The sequence below is a fragment of the Rhinolophus sinicus genome, linkage group LG04, assembly GCF_036562045.2.
Source record: "Rhinolophus sinicus isolate RSC01 linkage group LG04, ASM3656204v1, whole genome shotgun sequence".
Lineage (NCBI taxonomy): Eukaryota > Metazoa > Chordata > Mammalia > Chiroptera > Rhinolophidae > Rhinolophus > Rhinolophus sinicus.
The window spans coordinates 170,204,198-170,228,207 of record NC_133754.1 but is presented as its reverse complement, the minus strand read 5'-3'; the positions used below and the strand labels follow the sequence as shown (position 1 = coordinate 170,228,207).

Below are 24,010 nucleotides of genomic sequence, written 5' to 3'. Positions count from 1 at the left end.
ACATGACTTTCTTGAGAGGGAGTAAAATGTAGCCAAAATGTGCCACAAATTTCTGCTTTCTATAGCCTCTGCATGTCTGTTCATCCTCGTCTACATTTCCAACTTCTGGCCTATTAGACTTGAATCATGAACCTAAAAGTGTGACATCCAAACCTTCTTCATATAATAATAGCCCAGATTAAAGAAGTACCGAATGTTAAAATTAAAGAACATTAGAATGTTAGAATTACAGATAGGGGCCTCATATAAATTGTTTCCCTTTCCTCCTCCCAATCCATTCCAGTTAGACGCACGTATTCCAGAAATGCAAGCTATCTGGTTCTTTTAAATTTTGAGAGATCAAATACTTCTTTTAGAAAGGTTTGTTGCTTTTTAAAAAACTTGTTTTAACTGCCGCACCAACGAAAACGAACAGAAATGCCAAGCTGATTCAGACAAATAAATGGAAAAACATTAGGCCTATTGTCATTCTGTGCCTAACCCAACGTCATTTTGGTTTCAAAGAGCAACCAAATACCTCGAAACTAGGGCAGCATAAAAGTGTTTTCAAAAATAACTGTATAAAAATTCAACTTAAGATTAGATACAAACCTTAAATCTAGCCATGCAATATCAACAGCACAATCCTACAGCTATCCCTTCAGCCTTGAGATACATCAACTAGATGGATGGCCTTAATTCAGAATTTCCTTTATAGTAGCACCTGGATGTAATACATTTCACTATTTCTATCTTTCTAAGAATAATAAAGGCCTGAATTATAGCAAACTGAGCCAATGGTTTTAGAAGTGGTGACGGCGCGGAATTCTCTGATGTACTTGGATGAGGGACTCACTGTCACCTCACATGCCATACCTGGTATGCACTGTGCCATGGCCTCAGTGGTTATGGTTGGAGCAAGTGGGGGCTGCTGCTGACTGGAGCTCACTTCTGGCTCTGTGTTAACTGAGGGAGAAAGGGCTACCTCACAGGAGGAGACCTGGCTGGGCAGATGGGGCAGGAACTCTTCAGAAGCAACTTGCTCATCCTGTCCAGGCAGCTGCAGGGCAGACAAAGGGATGCTGATCTGTTTGTTAGGATGGGATGTGCTCACAGGCATCTGCATGGCCACCTGCTGGTTGGTGCCGTGGGCACCAGGGGGCCCTCTGTTTGGTGAAGCCAGAGATGCCCTAGCCGTCTTCTGGACAACTGGTCTGGACATCACAGACGGGGATGCAGACATACCATGTGGGTCTAGCTCTGTGCTGATGGCAGATGTTACATGGGGAATTAGCTTAGCAGACCCGACACAGGAGGGACCAGCATGAGTCTGAGGCTTGGGTTTTGCCATCTGAGTCAAGGAGAGGGCCGGTCCATCCACTCCTCCAGTCAGCTCCGCATTGGCCACAATGTAATAATCTTCGGGAATCTCTTGTTTGATTTTCTTGATGATGACATCATTGCTGCATTCATCAACCATCTGAGTCTGGGAGCTTGAATGAATAGAAGAGGGAACTATTCCAGGCCTTTTGCGAGCAATGCTTTGAGGCCTTTGGGTCTGAGGTTCAAAGTCACTATCCTCATCTGTAACAGAAGACTCACAAACCATGTCGAACAGGGTGTTTTCATCTTCGTATTCTTCAACAGCTTCATCCAGTTCAGAGGGCTCACTGCAATAAGAGAAGTCACAAGAGTCTCTGGTCCGATTACAGTCTAGCTTCGCTTTCACTGGTCTCCCAGAGTACCTTTCAACTGGGCTAGTCTGTGTCTCAGAGGGCACTCCAATTATACTGGGACTATCAGAGTTAAAACTTCTGTTATCCTGGAAACAGACCCTTTCTTGGGACCCAGCTCTGCAGGTAGCTGTCAGTGGCCAGTGATAGGCATGGCCAGCACTACAGCCCCACATTGCTGTGAGGTTCCCATGGGAACCTTCTGAAAGCAAGTGTTTCAGGTTAGGAATGAGGCTGCAAATAGTCCCATGGCTGTGGGCCCAGCTGACCAATTTGGACAGATTCTCAGATGACGTATGAAGGCAATCCTCCATGGTACAGGATCAGCAGTGACTTTCCTAAAGGGAAATAATCAAAATAAGAAGCCATTATTACCCAAGATATTCCTGTATCTCAATTCAATTTCCTTGCTATGATCATCATGTAGCATAAAAAAGTAAATGCACTTCAAAACTGCATCTAGTTAATATCACTGCATATGGGCAGGGACTGGAAGAAAATACGCATACTCGTACAGCAAAAAGTAAAAATAGCTGATGCCTTATGGTTGTGAGATTTGAGAAATTTTTTATTGGTTTTCTTTATTGTTATAATAATGCCTGCATAAGAAAAAAAAGGGAAAGAAAGGAAAAAAAAGAAATGACCAATAAAAAAGAGGTGAGCTTTTTCATGGTACATTTTATGTCCAAAGTCACAAAGAGAGAAGTTCAGTCAGCCCCTTAATAATAAAATGTGTATATTGACCAAGAGGACGCACTTACAACTTCACCCTCTGCCATCAGAAACGTCATGACTAGAGGAGAGCCAAAATCTGTTCTAGGGTAGATGTCAGAGCCTAGATCTGTTCTAGGGTAGATGTCAGGGAGGGGAGACATTCTCTGCTGGGCACCAGACCACCGATGATGCAACTGGGAGTCCAAGGAGACAGTGAGGGGCTACATCTGGGAAGTGGGGAAGAAACGTCTTTAGCAGAGAAGGGAGAACAGATTGGGAAAAGAGCCACTAGGGGTGCCTGCTGGGGTCAGGGGCACAGGCAGGCTGCCGACCCCAAGAGAGGATAGGTAGGCCGGGTGCCAGCACTCAAACCAAACTTTAAGGGCAGGCTTCCCACCTTCTTGCTGTCTGAAATGCCTGCAACCTGGCTTTTCATCTCACAATTGGAGGTAAATGACGTGCCTGGTGTATTTCACCATCTGCAGTTCCTATACACCCAACGATAACCAACTACCACATAGGAGTAAATCGTTGTTTATTGGGCAGAGGTCAAAAGGAATCACTTGTGATGGGTCCCTGAGGGGATAAGAGTGAAGACAACATGATGGGCAGGAAAAGTGAAATGAGGCACGTGCAGTCCACACGTGACTACAAAGGTCAAGTAAGGCTCTGCCAAAAGGGAGATCCTGGGGAGAACTGGGCAGGGAGGAACAAAGGATTTTGATGGTTTAGTTTGCCCTGGTCATCTACAGCTTGGGTGACAAGAGGTGCCTTTCACCTATAAAGACGTGAGCTCTGCACTAAGGTGCCAAGATCTAACTGCAACACCAGGTGATCTGAGCGTCCATTCCCCACCTCCGTACCCTGCTTCCATGGCCCCCTCAGCAGAGTTAGGTAAATTTAAATCCTTTAACATGGCAATGAGGCCTGCGTGATGGGGCCATGGCCAGAGTCAACCTGTCAAGCCTCACTTCCTACTATCATGGCCTTTCCCCACATTTCTTACGGTCTCTTTAAATACAGTTTTTCACTCCCCAGTGGGCCTCTAAAAACACATGCTTTGGTTTGACCTTCAGCCCTCCTCTTTCTTCACCTGAAAACCCCCTTCAAGACTGAACTTGGGACCATCTCCTGTTGAAAACTTTCCAGACCCTCTTTCAGCCTCAGAGATTTATTTAGATTCTCTTCACCTGCACCTCCATCATCTCAAGGCACTTTGTCTTGGCTATACTGTTACCATTCACATTTTTGTCTATCTCCCAGACTTGACTGAGGATTCCCTCAGGACAGAAACTATGATACATAATCATTCATCAATGAGGACCTACTTGTGGATACAGAAATTAGTAAGACATGGTACTGCTCTTCAGATCTTATAATCGGTTGTTGCTGCTGAATCAATGAATGAAGAATGAATGAATGAATACATAAATTGGCAACACCCCAACACAAGCTGAACATATAAGCCCTCAAATAAGAAACATGAAATTTCCTCCAATCGCTTTCATTAGAATCATTCCAGGGATTAGAGGATTTTCTCCCTAGTGGTGTAACCAAAACACAGCTGTCTTGTCTATGCAGGAGAGTAACACACGAGCTACCAGATTTTATGAAGCAGCACAGTAAATGGAAAGAACAGTGACAGCATGAAATTCAGGAACTTCAAATTCCAGTCTTGAAACGGATGTCTGTGGCCTTAGACAAGTCACTAATTATCCCTAAGCCCAAAATGACAGGACTATATGGTCTTTATACTCTAACAATTTATGGACTTACTTATATTCCTTTCATACAACAAAATGCAGATAAAAGGCCTGTTTTGTTTTTTTTATATTTCCCAGCTTCCCTTGAAACGGGCGTGGCCATAGGACACAGTTCTAACCGGTGATGTGTAACACAGACTTGTCCAGTTTTTGCTTTTTGGGCCTCTGTCTTTCCCTTTCTTCCTGCCTGGAACAAGAACATGGTGGCTAGAGCAGAGGCCCACTTGGAAGCATGAAATGAGAGCTTGAGGGTGAGAGAGACGAGCCCAAAGGAGCCTGGGTCCCTGGTAACTTCCTGGAGCCACTGCCTCAGCTCTGAACTGCCTAGGATTCCTTGCCTTACAGGGAAAGATGAACCCCAATCTTGCTTAAGCCACTGTTGTTGGAGTATGTTATTACATACAGCTAAGTTCAATTACTAATTGATACACAAAAAATAATACAGACATCTCTGGTTTTTGAAACCTTAGAGCAGAATCCTTCATTTTCTCTGCACCATATCCCAGTACAGTTGCTTCTCAGATTGGACTCCACAAATAAATTCTTGAGAGGTCTGTAATTCTATGTCAAAATGTTTGTAACTGTCTTTATTTTGATCATAATAAAAAAATACAATTAATATAAGAATCGTCTAAACAATCACTTTACATCCAAGTATTGCTGCGTGATTTTAGCACCCGCTTTGCTTCTGCATCTCTAGTCACGTTAGTGCCCATAATCACTAAAGTGACATCACGTGACTTCCAATTTGTTGGGAAATCTGTTTGTGCTGTGTTCTTTTTAGCAGATATCAATACAAAACCTCTTCTGCATTACTAATTTTCAAATAAAAGGCATCATGATTTGACCTCATGAAAATGGCATATGTAATGGTGAAGCAATATACCACTTTAAGTGTCATAGGCTACTGAGAAAATAAAAAGGAGTTGAAAGGAATACGCTTATAGAAAGAAAATCATATACATTAAGGCACAATATTTGAATGAAGTTGTAACCGTTCAAACATGTGGCAGAATCAAAACACAAAATTGTATATAAGCATTTGGAACTCAAAATAACTTCGAGTCTCAGTAAAACACAGTTAGTAAAATAGTACCATTGCTGAAGGTCCCAGAAGAAAAATTTAAAATAAGACACAAAGTAAATAAAATTAAAAATTTTGTTACAGGCTTATCCACTTTTATAATAACCACCAACCTTTAAGAATCAACTGTAGTAAGTCGTTTTTATTACATTTTGAAGTTGACTGGCAATTTCATGAAGAGGCTCTTCAAGTTTTCTTGAGTACCACATGAAAAATTTTTCCAGTATTACTATTAATATATTTCAACCAGTAACTGATGTCAACTGGTTGAGAGCATAATTAGCTGATATTTAGGGTAATTAAATGGATTGAGTCCAAGCTGACAAAGAATAGCTATCAATGTACTGCAGTATATTCTAAGTTCAATACATAATAGAATCAATGACAAGCCAATCAAGGTATTTTCAAAATGCTGAGAATAGTTTCTAGGATGTACTCATTTCCATTAAAAGTCGGATGATAAGCTCTATGCTGAAAATTAATGCTTTTTCTATATCTTCAAGAACTGAAAAGTAACTTCAAATAGTATTTTCACATATCTGATATGGACAATGACTAGGTTTAGACGCTCAGTTTTACGGAGTTATCAAGTGACACTTCATTAGGAGTCGTACCTAGCACAGTTTATTAAGTATGAGATTTGATTGTCCTAATTTAGCAAAAAAGCTATAAAATTATTATCACCACACTGTATGTTAACTTAGGAAAGAAGATTGGTTTAGTATTTATATTATTAAAGTCAAAATTGGAAACATTAAATATAGAATCAGACTTTCTACCATTAAACCCAACGTTGATCATTAGATTTCAGTAAAACAACAATATAGAACTAATTATTATTACAGCTAATATTTATGAAACAATTACTGTTTGTCACCCACTGTTCTAGGACGTGATAAACCAATAATCCTAATTACATCATAATTCTAGTAAGTCAGGTAAATTACTGAACTCATATTATAAATAAGTAAACTATGTCACATGGGCAGAGTAAATGGTGGAACAAAAATCTGACCTTCAATCTTACTCCGGAAACCAAGCTCTTAATCACCACACAATGCCTCCAGCTTTATAACAGTAAAAAGATATTGTCTCAAGTCTGGTTCCCTATGAATTATGTTGATGCTATAGTTTTACTTAAGTTGCATTTGTATGTCTGTTTTGGTTTACAGCTATATCAGAACTATAAGTTCTGTTAATACATATTTAAATAACATTACGATAAAAATGACTTAAACCAGCAATGGCCATGAAGAAGGTCCACGAAAATATTTTTCTTTCAAAAGTTTGAGAAAAACTTCTTTACACACACACAAAAAAGGTACAAAAAGACTGTTACTAGGTGGGGATGATGGAGAAGGGGAGGGGATTAGAAAGCACAATCAGTAACCACAAGATAGCCATGGGGATATGAAAGACAGTTTGGGGAATATAATCAATAATGTTGTACAGAGTTTGTAGGGTATCCGATGGACCCTCGTCTTATTAGGGAGACCACCTCAGGGATGAGGTAGGTGCCTGAGCACTGCGCTGTACACCTGAAGCTGAAGCTGAATAACACTGTATGTCAACTATAATTTAATATATATAGTCACGGGGTATGAATACAACATAGAGAACAGAGTCAATGGAATTGTAATAGACATATACGATGTCAGAGGGCAACAGATTGGGGGAGGGAGGTGATCACTTTGTGAGGGGTGAAATGTCTAACCATTACATTGTTTTGTACACCTGAAGCTGGGGAAAAGAAAGGAATGAACAAAGTAATACATATTTAATGTGAGATAACATTTGTACTTTCAGTTTTCCTACTTGTATTATACACACACAAAAATAGAGATTGTTAAATGAAATTCATAGAGTGATTAGATGGTCTTTTATCACTTCCCATTATCTTGTGACATATCTAATCTTTAGTGTAATTTAAGGTACAAATAAAAATGAAACCAAGAAAAAAAAGAAAAGATTGTTACTTTTCCAAAACCTGACGAAGCGAGTTACCAACCACATACCAGTGGTCTAAGTTGGCTTTCACCCGACGTCATTACAACAATCTGCCCCACAGTCCTTGTAATCTCTCTCTCTAGAGGGTTCTGAACCTTTCAAAGGGTTTGTTGTTACTGTTGTTTTAAAACACTAAATTTCCACTGCTGATGGATGACAAACTCGACCTACAAAGAAACAAAATCTGAGTAGCCATATATCTATAATACTTTTTAAGTAAAAAAAAAAAATTTCCAAAAGAAAGAGTTCATTGGCAAATGCTAGCACACATTCAGTACCAAAATTTTCCAAAATAGGAGGAGGGATCACTACCTAGCTTGTTTGAGGAGGCCAGCATAACCCTAATACCAAAATCTGACAAAGGTATTACAATAAAGAAAATCATAGCTGAATATTCCTCATTTGATGCAAAAATACTTTACAAAACATTAGCAAACTGAATCCAAAAATATATGAAATATCACCAAGTAAGACTTATCCCAGGAATGCAAGGAACATGCAAAAATCAATCAATATAATTCAACCTAACAGTCCATAGAAGAAAAACCACACAATCATTTCAATACATGCAGACAAAGTATTTGACAAAATTCAATATTCATTTGTGATTAAAAAAAACTCTTAGCAAAGTAGTAATAGTAGGAACTTCCTCAAACTTATAAAGGGAATCTATGAAAAATCTACAGCTAATATCATATTTAATGTAAAAGACTGAATTGTTTCCTCCTAAGATCAGGAATAATGTCCACTTGCATCACTTTTATCCAACATTGTACTAGAGGTCATAGCCACTGAAATAATGCAATAAAGATAAATGAAAGGTAGAAAAATTAGAACATAAGAAGTAAAACTGTTTTATTTATAGATGATACGGCTGTTTATGTAGAAAATTCCAGACAATTTAAAAAAAACAACCCTGCTACAACTCATATATGAATTTAGCAAAGTAATAGGATACAAGATCAATATTCTAAAAATCAATTATTTTCTATATTAGCAACAAAATATTAGAAAATTAAGTTTTAAAAAATTCTATTTATAATTGTGCCAAATACATTAAATACCTAGGAATAAGTCTAACAAAGGATGTCCAAGACTTCTAACTAAAAACTACAAAACATTGCTGAAATTAAACGTGACCTAAATAAACAGAGATATACCATATTCATGGATTGGCGATTCAGTATTGGTAGGGTGGTCTTATTCCTGAATTGATCTACATATTCAATGCAATTCCAACAAAAATTCCAGCAGGGCTTTTCAGTAGCAATTGACAAGAAATTAGCAATTGACAAGAAATTGATTTTCTATGGAAACGCAAAGGACCTAAAATAATCAAAGAAAATTTAAAAAATAAGAATAAAGGTAGACGACTCACTCTACCTGATTTCTAGACTTACAATAATTTCAAGCTACTGCAATCAAGATCATGGGGTACTTACGAAAGAATAGATACAGACATCAATGAAACTGAGTCAGTGTCCAGAAATAGATCCATACATATTTGATTAACCGATTTTTGACAAAAGGGTACGGCAATTTAACGGGAAAGGAAAATCATTTCAACAAATGTTGCTGGGTGGGTCAATTGGAAACCTATTTAAAGAAACATCCGTCTTTAGTTACACCACACACAAAAATAAACTCAAAATAGATCACAGACCTAAATTTAATATCTAAAACTAGAAAACTTCTAGAAGAAATAAGAGGAGAGAATATCTTAGTGACCTTGGATGGGAAAAGTTTCTTAGCATGCAAAAAGCATGAGTCATAAAAAAATTTCATAAATTGGACTACATCAATTGCTAACAGAATATAAATACAGGGCTTTAGCAGGGATGGAGAAGGTATTTATTAAACTTAAACACACTCAACACTGCTACCTTCTTTTAGAGGTTCCCCTAAGTAAATTTCAATGCTAACAAGGAAACTTGGGTGTGGTCTAAAAAGTACTGATGATACCTCCACTAATAGGCCAGTGATTAACAAAGCTAGAAACAAAGAAAATCAAACAAAAGATGAGAAGTAATGGCTTCTTTAAAAAACTAGAATACAGCATAAAGAATATAGTTAACAATGTTGCAACAACTATATATATAGAGCCAGGTAGGTGGGTACTACGCTAATCAGGGGGATCACTGCATAAATTATATAAATGTCTAACCACTGTGCTGTACACCTGAAACTAATGTAAAATAATACTGAATGTCAACTGTAACTGAAAAAAGAAATAATTTAAAAATAAAGGATGATGTGCTCACCTCAAAAAAACACTTCCTATTTTATTTTCCCACTAATTACAACTCTTAGAACATAAGAAGCAAATCCTATAAACCTAATTTCCTCATATTCCTATTAAAGGGTGCAATTTATTGCATATGCTAAAATGAAAAATATTGAAACAACTAGGATTTTACCCCCCAAAAATCTGAATAATAAAGTTCTAATATTAATATACATTAATGTGCAGAAAGAAGATACTACCTAAAAATACAGTTAAAAGATAGGGAAAGGGTATTTATTAATATTGAGGCCTAAAATGTGCTTTCTAAAATTTGAAATCATTGTTTCAAAAAAAAAATTATATGTAAATCACACAAAACAATATAGCCACTAAAAGTGGGTTTACAAATAAAGAATTTAGAGAACATTATATTTGCTTTCACTTTAAGATAGCATATTTATTAATTTTCAAATGTCACAAGTACCATGTAATCCATCATGTAATTTTTGGAAATAAACCTAAAAGATACTATGTACCTAGTAATTTTTTTTTTATAATCACACCTAAAAATCATTCTATACCACAAATATATAACATGTTCAATTCAGCAAACATCTGAGTACCTGTTATATGCTGACCACTGGGATATGGACTGAATTATATCCCCCTCAAAAGATGTATTTAGTCCTAACTCCCAGCACCTCAAAATGTTACTTATTTGGAAACAGGGTCACTGCAGGAGTAGGTAGGGCAGGCCCCTAATACAACACGACTGGTGTCCTTACAAGAAGAGGGCCATGTGAAGACAGACACACAGAGAGAAAGCCCTGCGACAATGAAGTCAGCAGTTAAGAGTTAAGCAGCTGTAAGCCAAGGAACACCAAAGATTGCTAGCAAACCATTAGAAGCTAGGAAGAGGAAGAAAGGATTTCCCTACAGGTTTCAAAGGGAACACGGTCCTGCCAACACCTTGATTTAGGCCCTCTAGCTTCCAGAACTGAGACACAATAAATTTCTGTTGTTTTAAGCCATCCAATTTGTGGCACTTTGTTAGGCAGCCCTAGGAAACTAATACACACTGTGTGAAGCATTCAATAAAAAAAAAATAAAGACTGGAATTCTTGACTTCAAGAAGCTTAGAATTTAATAGTATGGAAGTCAATTAATTAATAGACTACGGTACAATATATGTTTCAGATATGGGGATAATGATTAGTGAATCTACTTTTGGGATAGGGAATGCAAAGAACGTCAGGGTCTGCTTTCTGAAAGATATGAAGGCATTCTAGACAAACGCATGGTGACTTGAAACTGTGGTAATTTCAGCCAACTAAAAGGAGGACATCAGTTATTACTGGATTGCTATGTTTACGATGGGAACTATGGGAAAAGACTAAATTGAAAAATAATGCAAGGGCAAAAGCATGATGGTCTTTGTGTACCACAAAGAGCTTCGAGTTTACTTTGTGAAGGGCCTTCATCAGAAAAAAGACATGGGCCAAACTCATATTTTAGAAACATAATTTTTGAGATTGATTAGAAGGTAGCAAGGGGCAAAGGAGGCTATTTCAGGAGTCTACACCAGAGGCCAAGAGAATGGAAAAGAGAGGAAGAGAAGGCAGACCTGTTAGAAGACAACAGGTAGCAAGTGGTGATGAACTGCTTTTGAGGAATGAGGGTGAAATGAGAGGATAATTTCTAGGTTTCTTGGGAGCCAGGATAGATTTGTTTTCAATCAAGATAAATATCATAACAGGAAGAGCAAATGTACAGGTCAGGAGTGATGATTTGTTCAGTTTCCTTTAAAAAGTAATAAACTCAGGAATCACTTATTTTGACAGCACCACATGAATACAGTAGCCCCCCTTGTCTGCGGGGATATGTTCCAAGACCCCAGTGGATGCCTAAAACTGTGGATACTACCAAGAAGTTTGCAAAAGCAATGCACTGAGTGTTAAGAGAGCATAAATCCAGGGAGACTTGTTCTATTCTGGGGGATAAGAGAAAGCTTCTCTGACAGTGATATTTAAAACTAAGAGCTGAAGGATTAGTAGAAACTCACAGATTGAAAAGAAAAAGGATGGAGCAAAAGGAGAGGAGAGGCATCTAGGCATAAAAATAAGCACAGCAAAGAGCCTAAAAAGGTTCTGGAATTCCTTCATTATATACCCACCCTTGGCAATTACTCTGCAACAGTCTAGCACCCCCACGACATCCTGTGAAGAGCACCCCACACAGAGGGTCAGGATAATAGACCCAACAATCTGAAGTACTTTTTACCCTACCCACTCTACCAATCTCTCCTAACAAATGCTGCTCATCTCTTTGAGAGACTGATCCAATTTAACTCCTCACTTGAAATATACATTTCTGTCATGCAAGCTAGTCATGCCTTTGCCAAGAAAACAAATTAATTTAAAAAATAATTTTAAATAGAATTTTGACTATCAAGGAAAACAAGCACCATAACCTTCGTTAATAGTTTGATACTGATATTATATCCAAAATACTTTCAAAAATATTAATGCATCTAAAATACCCATAAATAGCTCAAAATTCTGAACACTCAATTATTTGTGTTTTTAATTTCTACAGTTTACACTGAGTGTAGGTTTTTATTATATACTTTGAGAAAGGGTTAAAATTTTGATGGCATTTCGTTCATTCAAATTGTTCCAGGTGTTGACAAGCTATATTATTCTATCACATTTTAAAGTGATTTACCCATCAATGAGCATGACTTGACATGAGTCATGCTTTACAGCCCACTCAAAGAAGTGTAGTAAATAGAAAAACTGAAAATCCTCTCTCAAAGTGAATGATGTTAACATTTTTAGATGCCTCTAAATTTACATAGCCTCGTTCTCCTAATGGAATTTTCCAAGACTTAAGAGAGTAGCAGTGTCTTGCAATGAAGAATCTGTCCTAGATGTTGAGAATACAGCCCCACTCCAGTAAGTGAACTAAAGGGAAGCTGAGCCCAGATTTCAGAGAGTAATGTGAAAATGCACATGCCACTCCACTCTCCGTGGGAACTGTTCTGGCCAAGGTCACCAATAACCTCCAATGTCAAGGACTTTAATCGACACTCTTTGGTTCTCTTCACATAGCTTTTCAGCAGCACGAAGAGCTGGCTGCCTTACATGAAACCCTCTCTTGCCCTGGCTTCCACAATACTGCCCTCCACCACTTTGCCATTTCTCAGTTTCCCTTGCGGGGACTCACTGCCCTCTTTTTGACCTTAAAACTAGAGTTTATCAGTGGTCCTGGCACTCTTCTCATATTACTATCTCCAAAAATTACTAGGTTTTACAAAGCTTCTGGTTTATATTACCTCTACTCTTCTAAAGGGTGTAGAAAAAGATGAAACATTCAGACAGAGATGTATTTTCTTTATGCATAGTGGCTAACCAAATTATCATTTTAAATGTGGTAATAAGTATGGAAACAATTATAAATATGGATACAGTTATATGTTACATAAATTAAATCTTACATCTTTACTGCTTTTTAGGAAAGGAAGACAGGTCTTTCTTATTGTGAAATATCTGCTCATGGGAATGAGATTTTGAAGCTACTGTATATATCATATTAATAGCTCCTCCATTCTGACTCTCATTTTTAGGAATGAGAGTAGTGAGTAATGAAAGTGGTGTTAAGTGTTCTAGATGTGACGATGAGTCTGTGACAGGTGCTGGGAAGGTAAGTAACCCAGTTTTACTCATCAAGTGAAATACTTTAGAAATTCTGAAAGGGGACATAATAGGACATAAAAGGGATAATAGGATTAAACCCTCTAACCTAGGGCCATAACATTCATTTTCGAAAATATTCAAAGGAAAGAGACCATTTCCCAGAGAAATTCAAAGGAATTAAAAAATTGATATGGTTTTAGTTCAGTATTATGGTCCCTTTTTGAAAAGAACAAAAATGCCCTTGATTTTCCATGTATTTCTATTGTTTATATTCTGATTTGTTGGTCTACTTACCTATTTTACAATTAATACTGCATCACTTAAAATTCCTATAACTGAATATGGTTTATATTTAGGAAGGCAAATCCCTCATTATCCCTATTTTTCAAAATTGTTTTCTAATTCTTAACTTTTATGGCAAAGCTTCAAGTGTTTAATTAAGTATATTAGATATTTGTTCCTAATAAAATTTTAAACTATGTTAAAAATGTTTTTCATTTCTTAATTACAAAGGATGTTGAATTTTATCAAGTATTTTAATAAACTATAAATTTGATGTGTTTTCTTTTCCACACTGTAAGTTACATTTACAGATTTTTCAGTTTTGACCCACTTTGTGTTCCTTCTGATACTTATCAATTTCTGTCACTGGCTCGTTTTAACCTTTAAAACTAAGTTCATCAGTGGTCCTGGCAGTCTTCTCATGGTACTGTCTTACTAGATGATGCTTTCATCCACCTTTGTGAATCTTGTTAGCAGATATATATTCCCTGATTTTCCTGATTACTATTTTCCTGACTGCTGAAGCCCAAATCCCAGAATTAGATTTCTAAATGTTTTTTAGGATTTGGGGATCTTTACAAAAACACACTGCTCAGGGACCAGGCCGCTGTGTGCACAGCATCTTGCTCTGTAATCCTTCTCGAAGCACTGACTGCAGGCTATGGGAGGGTAGAAACCTTACCCAGTACTGTCTCAAGCATCTCTAACAAAGCCTGATACACAAAAGGCATTCGATAAATACTGAACAAATATCAAATGACTAGATACCAAGTGCACAAACTCAATGGAGTTTTCATGAATTCTATGATTTGAAATATGCCACCCACCTGTTCTATACACCTGTCAGCTTGACCATGTCTCCTCTGTCCACCATCTCCTGCCCAATCTGACCAGAACAGATGCCTCTCCTGCCCATTTACATACAGGATCACATGAAGCATAGCAGCAGTTCAGAGAAGGGATAGGGGCTCACAATCCAAGTGAAATATTCACTGGCTAAAAAATCCTTCAACAAGTATGTATCGTCTTTAATTGTAATAATACATTACTAAAGTGACCCGGAAAGCCTGCTATATATGATCGTTTGCATAGCTCACTCAGGAAGTCTAAGTGAAGAGGGCTGTATAATAGCCATTGAACAACAAAATCAGAGTGTAAAGCTATAAGCCTGTGAACTAAGTAAGAAGATGGGAACATGGGCATGTGTGTATATTAGGTGGTAAACTTTTCAAAACTGTGCCCTGCTCCACTCCAAGGAACTCAGCCAGGAGCAACTCGGCTTTGAAGGTAGCAGGTGTTGCCCTGGGTGGTGATGGGGACAGACCAACAGCTGGGCCTCCCAGGGAAGGACAGGGGCAGAAACCGACACGCTGCTTGGGTCTCCTCAAGGGAGATGCGAGACGCCATGGAGCATTCTGAACTTCATTAGGCTCCCAAGAGGTACCTCGTGAAGTCAGGGGATGAACCACATGATCACCCCTCTGTGTGGTGCAACACCTCAGTCCTGTTTGTTCCTCAACTTCTCACTTGCCTGGCCTCTGCTCATGGGACCTCAGGAGCATCAATGGTGACTGAAACTACAAATGCGTTCACTCACTCTTAATGAGATACTCCATCAAAATCACGCCTGGAGATGAGCTCTAAATGCTAAGATGCAACCCGTAACCACAACTATCACCTCTGAACCAAGCCTTACTGCTCCAAGTTTTAAGAAAATCTTTTTGTTCTTTTGGGGGAAAACTAATCCACTAATTTTTCCAGGGGGTGGGAAGATTTTTCCTTGGCTTATGTTAGGTGCTCAGCACTAATTAGCTTTCTGGATAATCTTCTTCCCTTCTTCCAGATTGTGTGTGTGTGTTGGGGAGGGAAGGGGGAGTTCTTCTGAAGTTCTCTTTCCTTGTTTTCCAGGGTTCCAATAGATTTCAATGTAGCTGGCATTTCACTTGGCTTTAAGGATGAGCAGAACCATGGGCTCAGGTGACTGAGAATCAATGCATACTGGAGAGCCCCTGCCAACAGTGGTTCCCAAATGAGGCTGTCCCTGAAATCACCTACTAGGGTTCTCATTAGAAAATACAGAATATTTTTCTTAGCTCAACTCTAGAGATTCTGATTCTAGAGATTCTGATTAGTTTCCCCAAGAGATTGAGTTTGGCAATCTGTGTTTTCATCTAATGTTGGGTGACTGTCTTGCAGTCAATAAAAAAATCTTCATTTGAGAACCATGGTTCTACATGATTTCTAATGATGGATATACTATAATTAACCAAGCCTTTATTTATAGTCATTTTGCTTAGTTTGATTCCAATTACTCACTAACATAAGTGCTACAATGAACATCTTTTTACGTTAACCCTTTAATATAATTCTACATCATTTTGATAATTGCTAGATATAGAAACAAAAGCAGAGACTTCTTTAATTCTTTTGGTCAAACTGTCTTGAAGGTAGGGTCTACCAGACAGCTCCCAACTGCAGCACACGATAATGTCTATTTCCTTATGTCTCTGCCTAGCTACGATAGTATTTTTTAATCTTTGCTAATTTTAGAGGTGAAATAACATCTTATTGCTGAGTTATTTTATAATTGTAAAAATATTTATTCATTAAATAAATTTTTTGGACACTTATCAGGACCTGTGAACATGAGCAAAAACAAACATGATTCTTACTCTCACTTACATAGAAAGTGTCATTAATTCAATAATCAAGTAAGTAAACCTACTAAATGGTACTCATTATCATCACTGTGATAAGTGGTTCTATCAGATCTTATAAAGAAGAGACTTGACCTATTTAGAAATGTCAGAGAAAGCTCCTCTGAGAACTGAAGTTAACAATAAAGATAATGACGATAACACACCCAGACATAGCATTTACGGTGTGCCAGGCCCTATTCTAAGCTCATCAGATACATTCATGCCTTGCCCTTTATGAGGTACTATTATTATCTCCATTTCACATGTGAGAAAACTGAGTCAGACAGTTTTAAGAAATCTGTCCGATGTCACATACTTAGTAAAATAAAAGAGTCAGGATTCCAACGCATGTAGTCTGCCTGAGTCAGTATGACGAACCATTATGTTACAGCGCCTCTCGGGTGATATTCCCGAGCCCTGTACCCCATTAGGAAGGGATGATGGGGTGCACTGCTCCAAAGAAATGGTGTACAAGCTCCTACTTCTTTCAGAGCTACAGCCACTGCTTCACAACCCCCTGAGTACCTAAGGTGCTGGAGAAGGAAGATAATTTTTTGTTTTCACTTTAGTTTATTTTTGTTGTTTTTACATTAGTAATCCCCAGACCACCCATGTTGATTTCTTGGTAATCATCTCTGTTTTATGACACATTTGAAGACTAAGCACCACTGTTTCGTGGGAGCATGTGTGGAGGGGGGGGGGAATCCACTGAATTCTGATTTTTAAACCTCTCCAGCTAAGATGACGGCCTCCTGTAATGACGCCGCCCAACACAGGCCTGGTTCCCTAGGCTGGCAATCTATTTTTATAATGCACTTGCATGTACATTAGGCCTGTAAACACTAAGGATGGATTACTTTAAACATGGTAAAAGGAGACTAGGCATTAGAGACAAGGGAACTATAAAAGCTTAAAACCAAAGATCCTTAATCCTCTGTAAGTCTGCCAAATTTTTTGAAAGTTTAAAGTACGACAACTTAAACAAGCATGTTCGTGAGGAAAATTCACTCACTTCAAGCCCTAAATGAATGAGTGAAATTCTGTAATAGATTATTGAGCAAACCGGCACTACTTCCACAAATCAAGTACAGGAGTTCTCAATATCCAGATGCTCGTTAACCACGACCCTATCTAAAATCATAAGATTGTGGAGAGAAGCAAAAGCTGCCATACACAAAAATATTCACCAATCAGATGACCAGTACCCACTCAAACGCCCCTCACCCCCCACCAAATATTACTTCTGAGAACCTGTTTATGTCACCTTCTCTGACTTTTGGGTGTTGCAAACACTTGACCACATAAAAGCAGGATGAATGTAAACTGAAACTAAAAACGTTTCCAAAAATGCAGGATTTGAAGAACTTGCTAAAAAATGCTAGGTAACTACTTTAATCAAATGCAAAACCACTTAAACAAATTTAAGGTCTGGCAGACTTAGACCAGCAGCTAGAAAATGTGGCGAATTCTCAAAGATGATACAATAGATACTTAAGAAAAGAATAAATAAAATCTCCAAGAATTAAGAGAGGCCCTTAGGAAAACTAAAACAGCAAAGAAATGCTTTTGCAAAAACATTCCTCTTCCTGATCTGGCTGAGTGAAATGAAACTGGTGAAGGATATTGCATTTTGCTTTTATACAATTTTGTCAGGAAAGCTATATTCCCCAAATGAGCACTCAAGCCACTTCTTGTTCATTTGAAGGATTAGCACAGACCTTCAATTGCATAAACTTTTTAAAATATAAGATTAAAAAAAAAAACTATCAATAATTTTTAGTTTGCTTTTTTTTCCAAATAGAAGCCTATGCAGTATCAGAGTTAAAAAGGAATGAAATTCATGCCACAACATGGATGAACTTTGAAGACATTATGCTAAGTGAAATAACCCAGACACGAAGGGACAAATACTGTATGAATCCACTTATAATGAGTTACCCAGAAATGTCAAATTCAAAGAGACAGAAAGTTTAATAGTAGTAAATTGGGTCTGGGGGAGAGTGGAATAGGGAGTTACTGTTAAATTTTCAATTTGGGATGATGAAAAAATTCTGGAGATGGATAAGTGGTAATGGTAGCACAACAATGTTCACTGTAAACACACTTAATGCCATTAAACTGTACCCTTAAAAATAGTTAAATGGTAAGTTTTATGTTAGTATATTTTATCACAATTTAAAAAAACTCAGAGTAAAGCAGAATAAAATGTAATTTTCTTAACCTAAGGAAGGAAGGAAGGAAGGAAGGAAGGAAGGAAGAGGCTTGTGCAATAAAGGGTTAATTCAGCAGGCTAGGGTTGCTCAAAACCTGTACATTCAAAGAAAGGACTCCTAAATTCATGCACTATCTTGCCTGTATTTTTGTACGCCTCAGGCTTTGGGCCGCGTGTATCAGTTTTTGCCCTCTATGGGATTGGAGACTGAGTAGCTAAGGTCAGTCACATGAGCTTAAAATAAAATAAAAACCCTGGACAGTAAGGCTCTGTTGAGCTTTCCCGGTTGGCAATATTTCGCGTTTTGTCACATATTGTTGCTGGGAAAATTAACTGTGTCCTCATGTGACTCTACTGGAAGGGCACACCAGGAATCTTATGCTTGGTTTCTCCTGGACTCCACCCATCTGTCTTTTCCCTTTGCTGATTTTAATCTATATTTGTTCACTGTAATAAACTGTAACAATGAGTATAACAGCTTTCTGAGTTCTGTGGGTCCTTCTAGTCTGGGAGTGGTCTTGGGGCCCCCAACACAAAGCCCGAATCAAGTCCCCTCACTAGCTACTATAAAATGTTTGTCCCTCCTTTAAGTGGCTTCACTTTAAATACCCTTTCACTGCCAGTTATCCTCAGCTAACAAGGGCCTCTCTTACATAGCTTCATCAACAATCCTTAGTAGATGGGTAAGGAAGAGTTCAGACTTACTACCGTGTTCCCCCAAAAATAAGACCGGGTCTTATATTAATTTTTGCTTATGTTCAGGGGATGGCATCCTGAAAAATCATGCTGGGGCTTATGTTCCGGTTAGGTCTTATTTTGGGGGAAACACGGTAGAATAGTTGTTCTCAGCCCCTGTTGCTCTACTATGTATGGGTGTCTTCTGATAAACTCCTATTGTTACTAGTTACAAAGCACCAGAGTGTATAAACTGTTCACTTGTCAGTGGGTTTACATTAGTGTGGATTTAAGGTTTTGCCTATAGGAAGTAACATTACTCTCCATCAAAGTCTCCAAACAGCCAAAAAGAAGACACCTCAATTTCTCAACATGGCTTTTTGACACCTTTGGATCGGGATCCTGCCTGCAAGGCTTACCTCTCAAGACTAATTCCTTCCCATTCAAAACCTGAGCTTCAACTACATTAAACTCATTCTAGTTACCCAAAATAAAGTATCTCGACTCCAGAGCTTTACAAATATTGCCGTTTTATTTATTTATTTTTGTCAGATTCAATACTTCCCTACACAATCTTTCCAACTTAGAGCAAGGTTTCTCACTCCTTGGCACTACTGAGATTTTGGGCTGAATAATTCTTTGTTGTGGAGGGGTTTCCTGTGCATAGGACATTTTACAGCATCCCTGGCCTCTACCCACTGGATGCCAGTAGCACCCTCTCCCCCCTCAAGTCGTGACAACCCAAGATGTCTCTACTCCACATTGGTTTGAGAAACACTGATGTAGAGTCATTTCTTCAACCTCCCTTTCTCACTCCACCCCCACCAAGGCTTGGTTAGGTGCCACTCCACATGCTCTCCTGGGACCCTATGATACACTATTAAGTGTTAACTCCTTGATCATAAGGCTTATAGTTTTATTAATCATTATACTCTCAGCTCCTAGCCCAGTGCCTGGCACATAATGAGGCTTCAATAAATACGTGTGGACTGACTGAATGAACAGGATCAGGATATGCAGAGTAATGTGGGCATTACAGGGAGAAAACAATGTTGAGTAAAGGCAAGAAGGTGGGGAAGTTCACGGTGTACAGAGAACAGCACATATTTTCATTTGCTTGAAAACAGAGTAGGTTAAGGAAAGTAGCAGGATATGAATTAAGAAAAATAGGTTGGAACAGCACAGAGAGTTACAAAGGCCAAATTAAAGAGCCAAAACTTTACTGGGAAGGAGAAATGAGGGGACTGAAACAGGTATTTGTGACAGTCCCATCCACATACGTAATTCATGAGTTTATATATTATCAAGGATGAGTTTCCATATTACCCTGGCAAAAATAATGTAGCACAACCTCTGCTGTTTCTTTGGTCAACGGCTGTCCTGTACAGCCATCCTCTGTATGCTGAAAGTCAGTGTGTGGAAATGTGTAAGTTGTAGAGTTTGGCATGCACTTAAGGAGATCAATCATTCCCACAAACATTGACTCTAGAGTGCTGAGTGGATTACAAATGTCCAACTTTTGGTATGCTGAACTGAGATTCAGCAGCTGTGGGCTGTAAGTCCCTTCACCAATCTTGATTCATTTGTTTATTTATACACCACCAATAACTGAACATCTACAGTAAATCCTTGCTTAACATCAACAAGTTCGATGACTTGAAGCAAAACAACTTATAAGGAAACCAATGTTACCATAGGCTAGTTGATATGAAGAAGAGTTAAGTTGCTACAGTATCTCATTGTTATAATGAAACATCATTCAATACAACCTGCTGTATTCTCTTCCAAGCACTGTGCTCAGTGCCAGAGATGCACATTCAATAAGGCAGATGTGATCTCTATTCCCACTGAGTTTAAACTCTAGCAAAAATGCCTGCAATTAAATAAGCAATCATAAAACAGTGTGGCACAAGTTAGTGAGGAAGTTACTAGACCTTCAGGTTCTTCAGCAGTAAAATAAAGGGGTTGAATGGTGGTCCCTGAGGATCCTCTCAGACCTAACATTTACTTCAAGTCTAATAGTATAGAAAAATTGGAAAACTTTTCAAATTGCTAAACATTTTCTTCCGTTTTATAGTAAAGAAGGCCACAGATAAGAAAAGGGCTAAGAAATGAATCTAGTATACTATGGAACTGCAAGGAGGATTTTAGTATACAAAAATGGGGTACACAGAGGAAAAGAAGACATCTTTATTAGGACAATAGACACAGACAAGCGTTCACATCTATCACCTTTAACTAGTTACCGGGCAAAATAGCAATACAAACATCACAGGGAAAATCAAAATATTGTAGGAAATCTATGTTCCAATGACTTGACATGTTACCTGAATCTCTTACAAATATTACGATAATCCCTAATAAGGTATTTCCATGATAGGTATTTCATATATTTATTCATTAAAAAAGAGTCAGCATCTTCTATGTACAATAAATTGTACTACATGCTATATATAGCATAGCAACTATAAATCAGACATGGGTAGTGATTTTAAGAAGCTCACAGTTCAGTGATAAGCTTAATGAAGGAGTAAAGCGTTTTACAGAATTCTTTGTACAAACATCAGAAAATTAATATCACATGCAAAACATCATATAACCAAGGCGTTCACAAGATCTGGCCCACTCAGTACCTATTTACATTCAATGGTTGTTTACTCAGACTTGTATGTGAAGTAGATGGTCATTTCTGAGTACCCACAGAATGCTAAGAGATTTTAGTAATACTTTTTTCCCCCAAAAGATATGCTTATAGTGTGTGTGTGTGTGTGTGTTATAAGTGGGTTGAGAAACTTGGGTTGTTGCTGGCAGGAAGCCTCTGGGTGAGCAGTGTTTAAGCTGTCCAGAGCTCCAATCTACTCAAGGTGAACACAGACCATGAAGAGTGCTTAATTTATGAACTCTCAGGGTAGCAAACTGAACCTGAACATTTCTTTCTAAACTACCAAAACTTAAAGAGGAGGTAAGAAACTCACAAAGAAAGCCATGGGATTCCCAGTTTCCCTCTATTTTGAGTTAAGCACTATCATTTTGTGGATGGTTACTTGGCTAAACTCCTCAGCCGACAAATACTACCGATGCAACAAGAGAAAACAGCAACCTTCAGAGTATCATCAGCTCCAAGTTTGAAAATATATTAAATTATCCTATAGCAGAAGGAGACGTGCCGCCCAGGTATACCCTAGATGTGTTTCCCATCTAATATAAGTGGTCCCCACAGGTTAATGTTGCTGCTGCTATGAATGAGAAGGTACAGGAAGCACCTCCTGTGGCATCTAGCACTTCCTTAAGAAGACCCAGATCTTTCCGTGGCCTGAAAAGCCCATTCTGAATTGCCCCATTCCAATTTCTCTATTCCATATCTAAACTGAAATCCACTAATAAATATTAGATAACCACCCTTTTAGTTATAGTCATATTTAGTAATTTTGTATTTAGTTGCTAAAACTTCCTTTTTAATCAGTTGTCTTAAAGCAGAGAAGATGTGGTGCTTAATACCTATTAGGTATTTGGTACGTAATACAGTATAACTGATAATTCTTTCATCAAATAAGAATTTGAGAAATGAGTATGTGTGCCCACAAAAAGCACAAGAATATAAATAGTAGTCTTATACGAGTCCCAAACTGGAAACAATTCAACATCAGGAGAATGGACTAAAATTGTGTTGCATAGTCATACAACGGACTCCAATAAAAAAGAACATACTACTGATACACACAACTATAATGAATAAACTTCAGAAATATTATGCTCAGTGAAAGAAGCCAGGCACATCAGAATACTTATTGTATATTCCACGTGTATGAATTTCAAGAACAGGCAAAACAACCTACAGTGAGAGAAGTCAGAACAATGATTATCTTGGGGGTGGGGGGTTAAGTATCCACTAGGAAGGGGCACACGGAAACTTTCTAGGGTAAAGAAGGTGATTTACATTTTACTTGGTGGTGTTCATATGGTGTATACATATGCAAGAATTTATTTTTCCATACATGGCTTTTATTGCATCTTTAAAATATCACAAATAAGTCTGAGGAACCATCTGACATCTTGCTGTTTCTGTAGCTGGACAACTTAGATCTTATTCATCGGCCTGCTGAACTGTTGTTCCTTTCTCAGAAACATAGATACCATCCCCAAACTTTTCTGATATCCTTGTTTTTAACTTTTGTGACTTGTTGAATCAAAGCAGATGAATTTGACACAAGTTCAATGTCTTTTCTTTCAAGAATTAAGTCATCTTTCTGGGCTTGAGAAAATGAACAAGCAATGCCTGACCTCACCCAAACCCTGTGGATGTATTTTTCCCCCAAGAAATTTCAGATTTCAACAAGAGAACCATTTCCCTGAATAACAATGCTGATGGGGAAGTGAGCACACATAGACCTCATCTTGTAACGGACGCCCAGGGTAACACCCTTGATCACATTCTGACTACGGAGAGTGTGAACAGAAGCCAGTTCCTTTCTATCTCCCCACCACTGGTCAACCCGGAGCCTCTTCTTTTTCTTTCCAAGGAGACTGAGTTCTACACTGTTGTGACTGAAGTCCCTTCACAGGGTGCCAGTGGGCCCTTCATAATAACTGTGCGTCCCTTCAGAGTGATGTTGACATCTTCTGGAATGTCTACAGTCTGATTGCTGAGAATGGTCTTCATTCTTGCAATAGATGTGGCAAAGAGCCACATGCAAGAATTTATCAATCTATACACTTTTAAGATTTGTGTATTTTGCTCTATGTAAATTATATCTCAATTAAAAAACAAAGACTCAAGATGTAGAGGCCATAACTGGAGTATGGTTTTCAAATGTAGGTGGTCCAACCATAGAAACCACTCTATTACTAAACTATATAGTCTTATGAATGTCACCCAAGGGAGATGAACAGGAACTTGAAATAACAATGTCTGGCTACATTCACTGCCTGACATACTAGTCTCA

General features: G+C 38.1%; 1 protein-coding gene and 1 pseudogene across 4 annotated transcripts in view; both read right to left on the bottom strand.

The window, feature by feature from the left end:
• Positions 1 to 24,010, bottom strand: part of KIAA1958 (KIAA1958 ortholog) — a 137,147-nt gene that overhangs the window by 70,340 nt on the left and 42,797 nt on the right. For 3 of the 4 annotated variants that reach the window (XM_074330837.1, XM_074330835.1, XM_074330836.1), the window contains one exon: positions 856 to 2,050. In XM_074330837.1, the coding sequence (XP_074186938.1) occupies positions 856 to 2,026 (1,171 nt within the window). In that variant the 5' untranslated portion in view covers positions 2,027 to 2,050. Of the gene's footprint in view, positions 1 to 855; positions 2,051 to 2,473; positions 2,545 to 24,010 lie in introns of those variants that run through there. The other variant, XM_019749533.2, reaches the window with a different exon arrangement.
• LOC141571168 (large ribosomal subunit protein uL6 pseudogene) lies at positions 21,828 to 24,002 on the bottom strand (annotated as a pseudogene).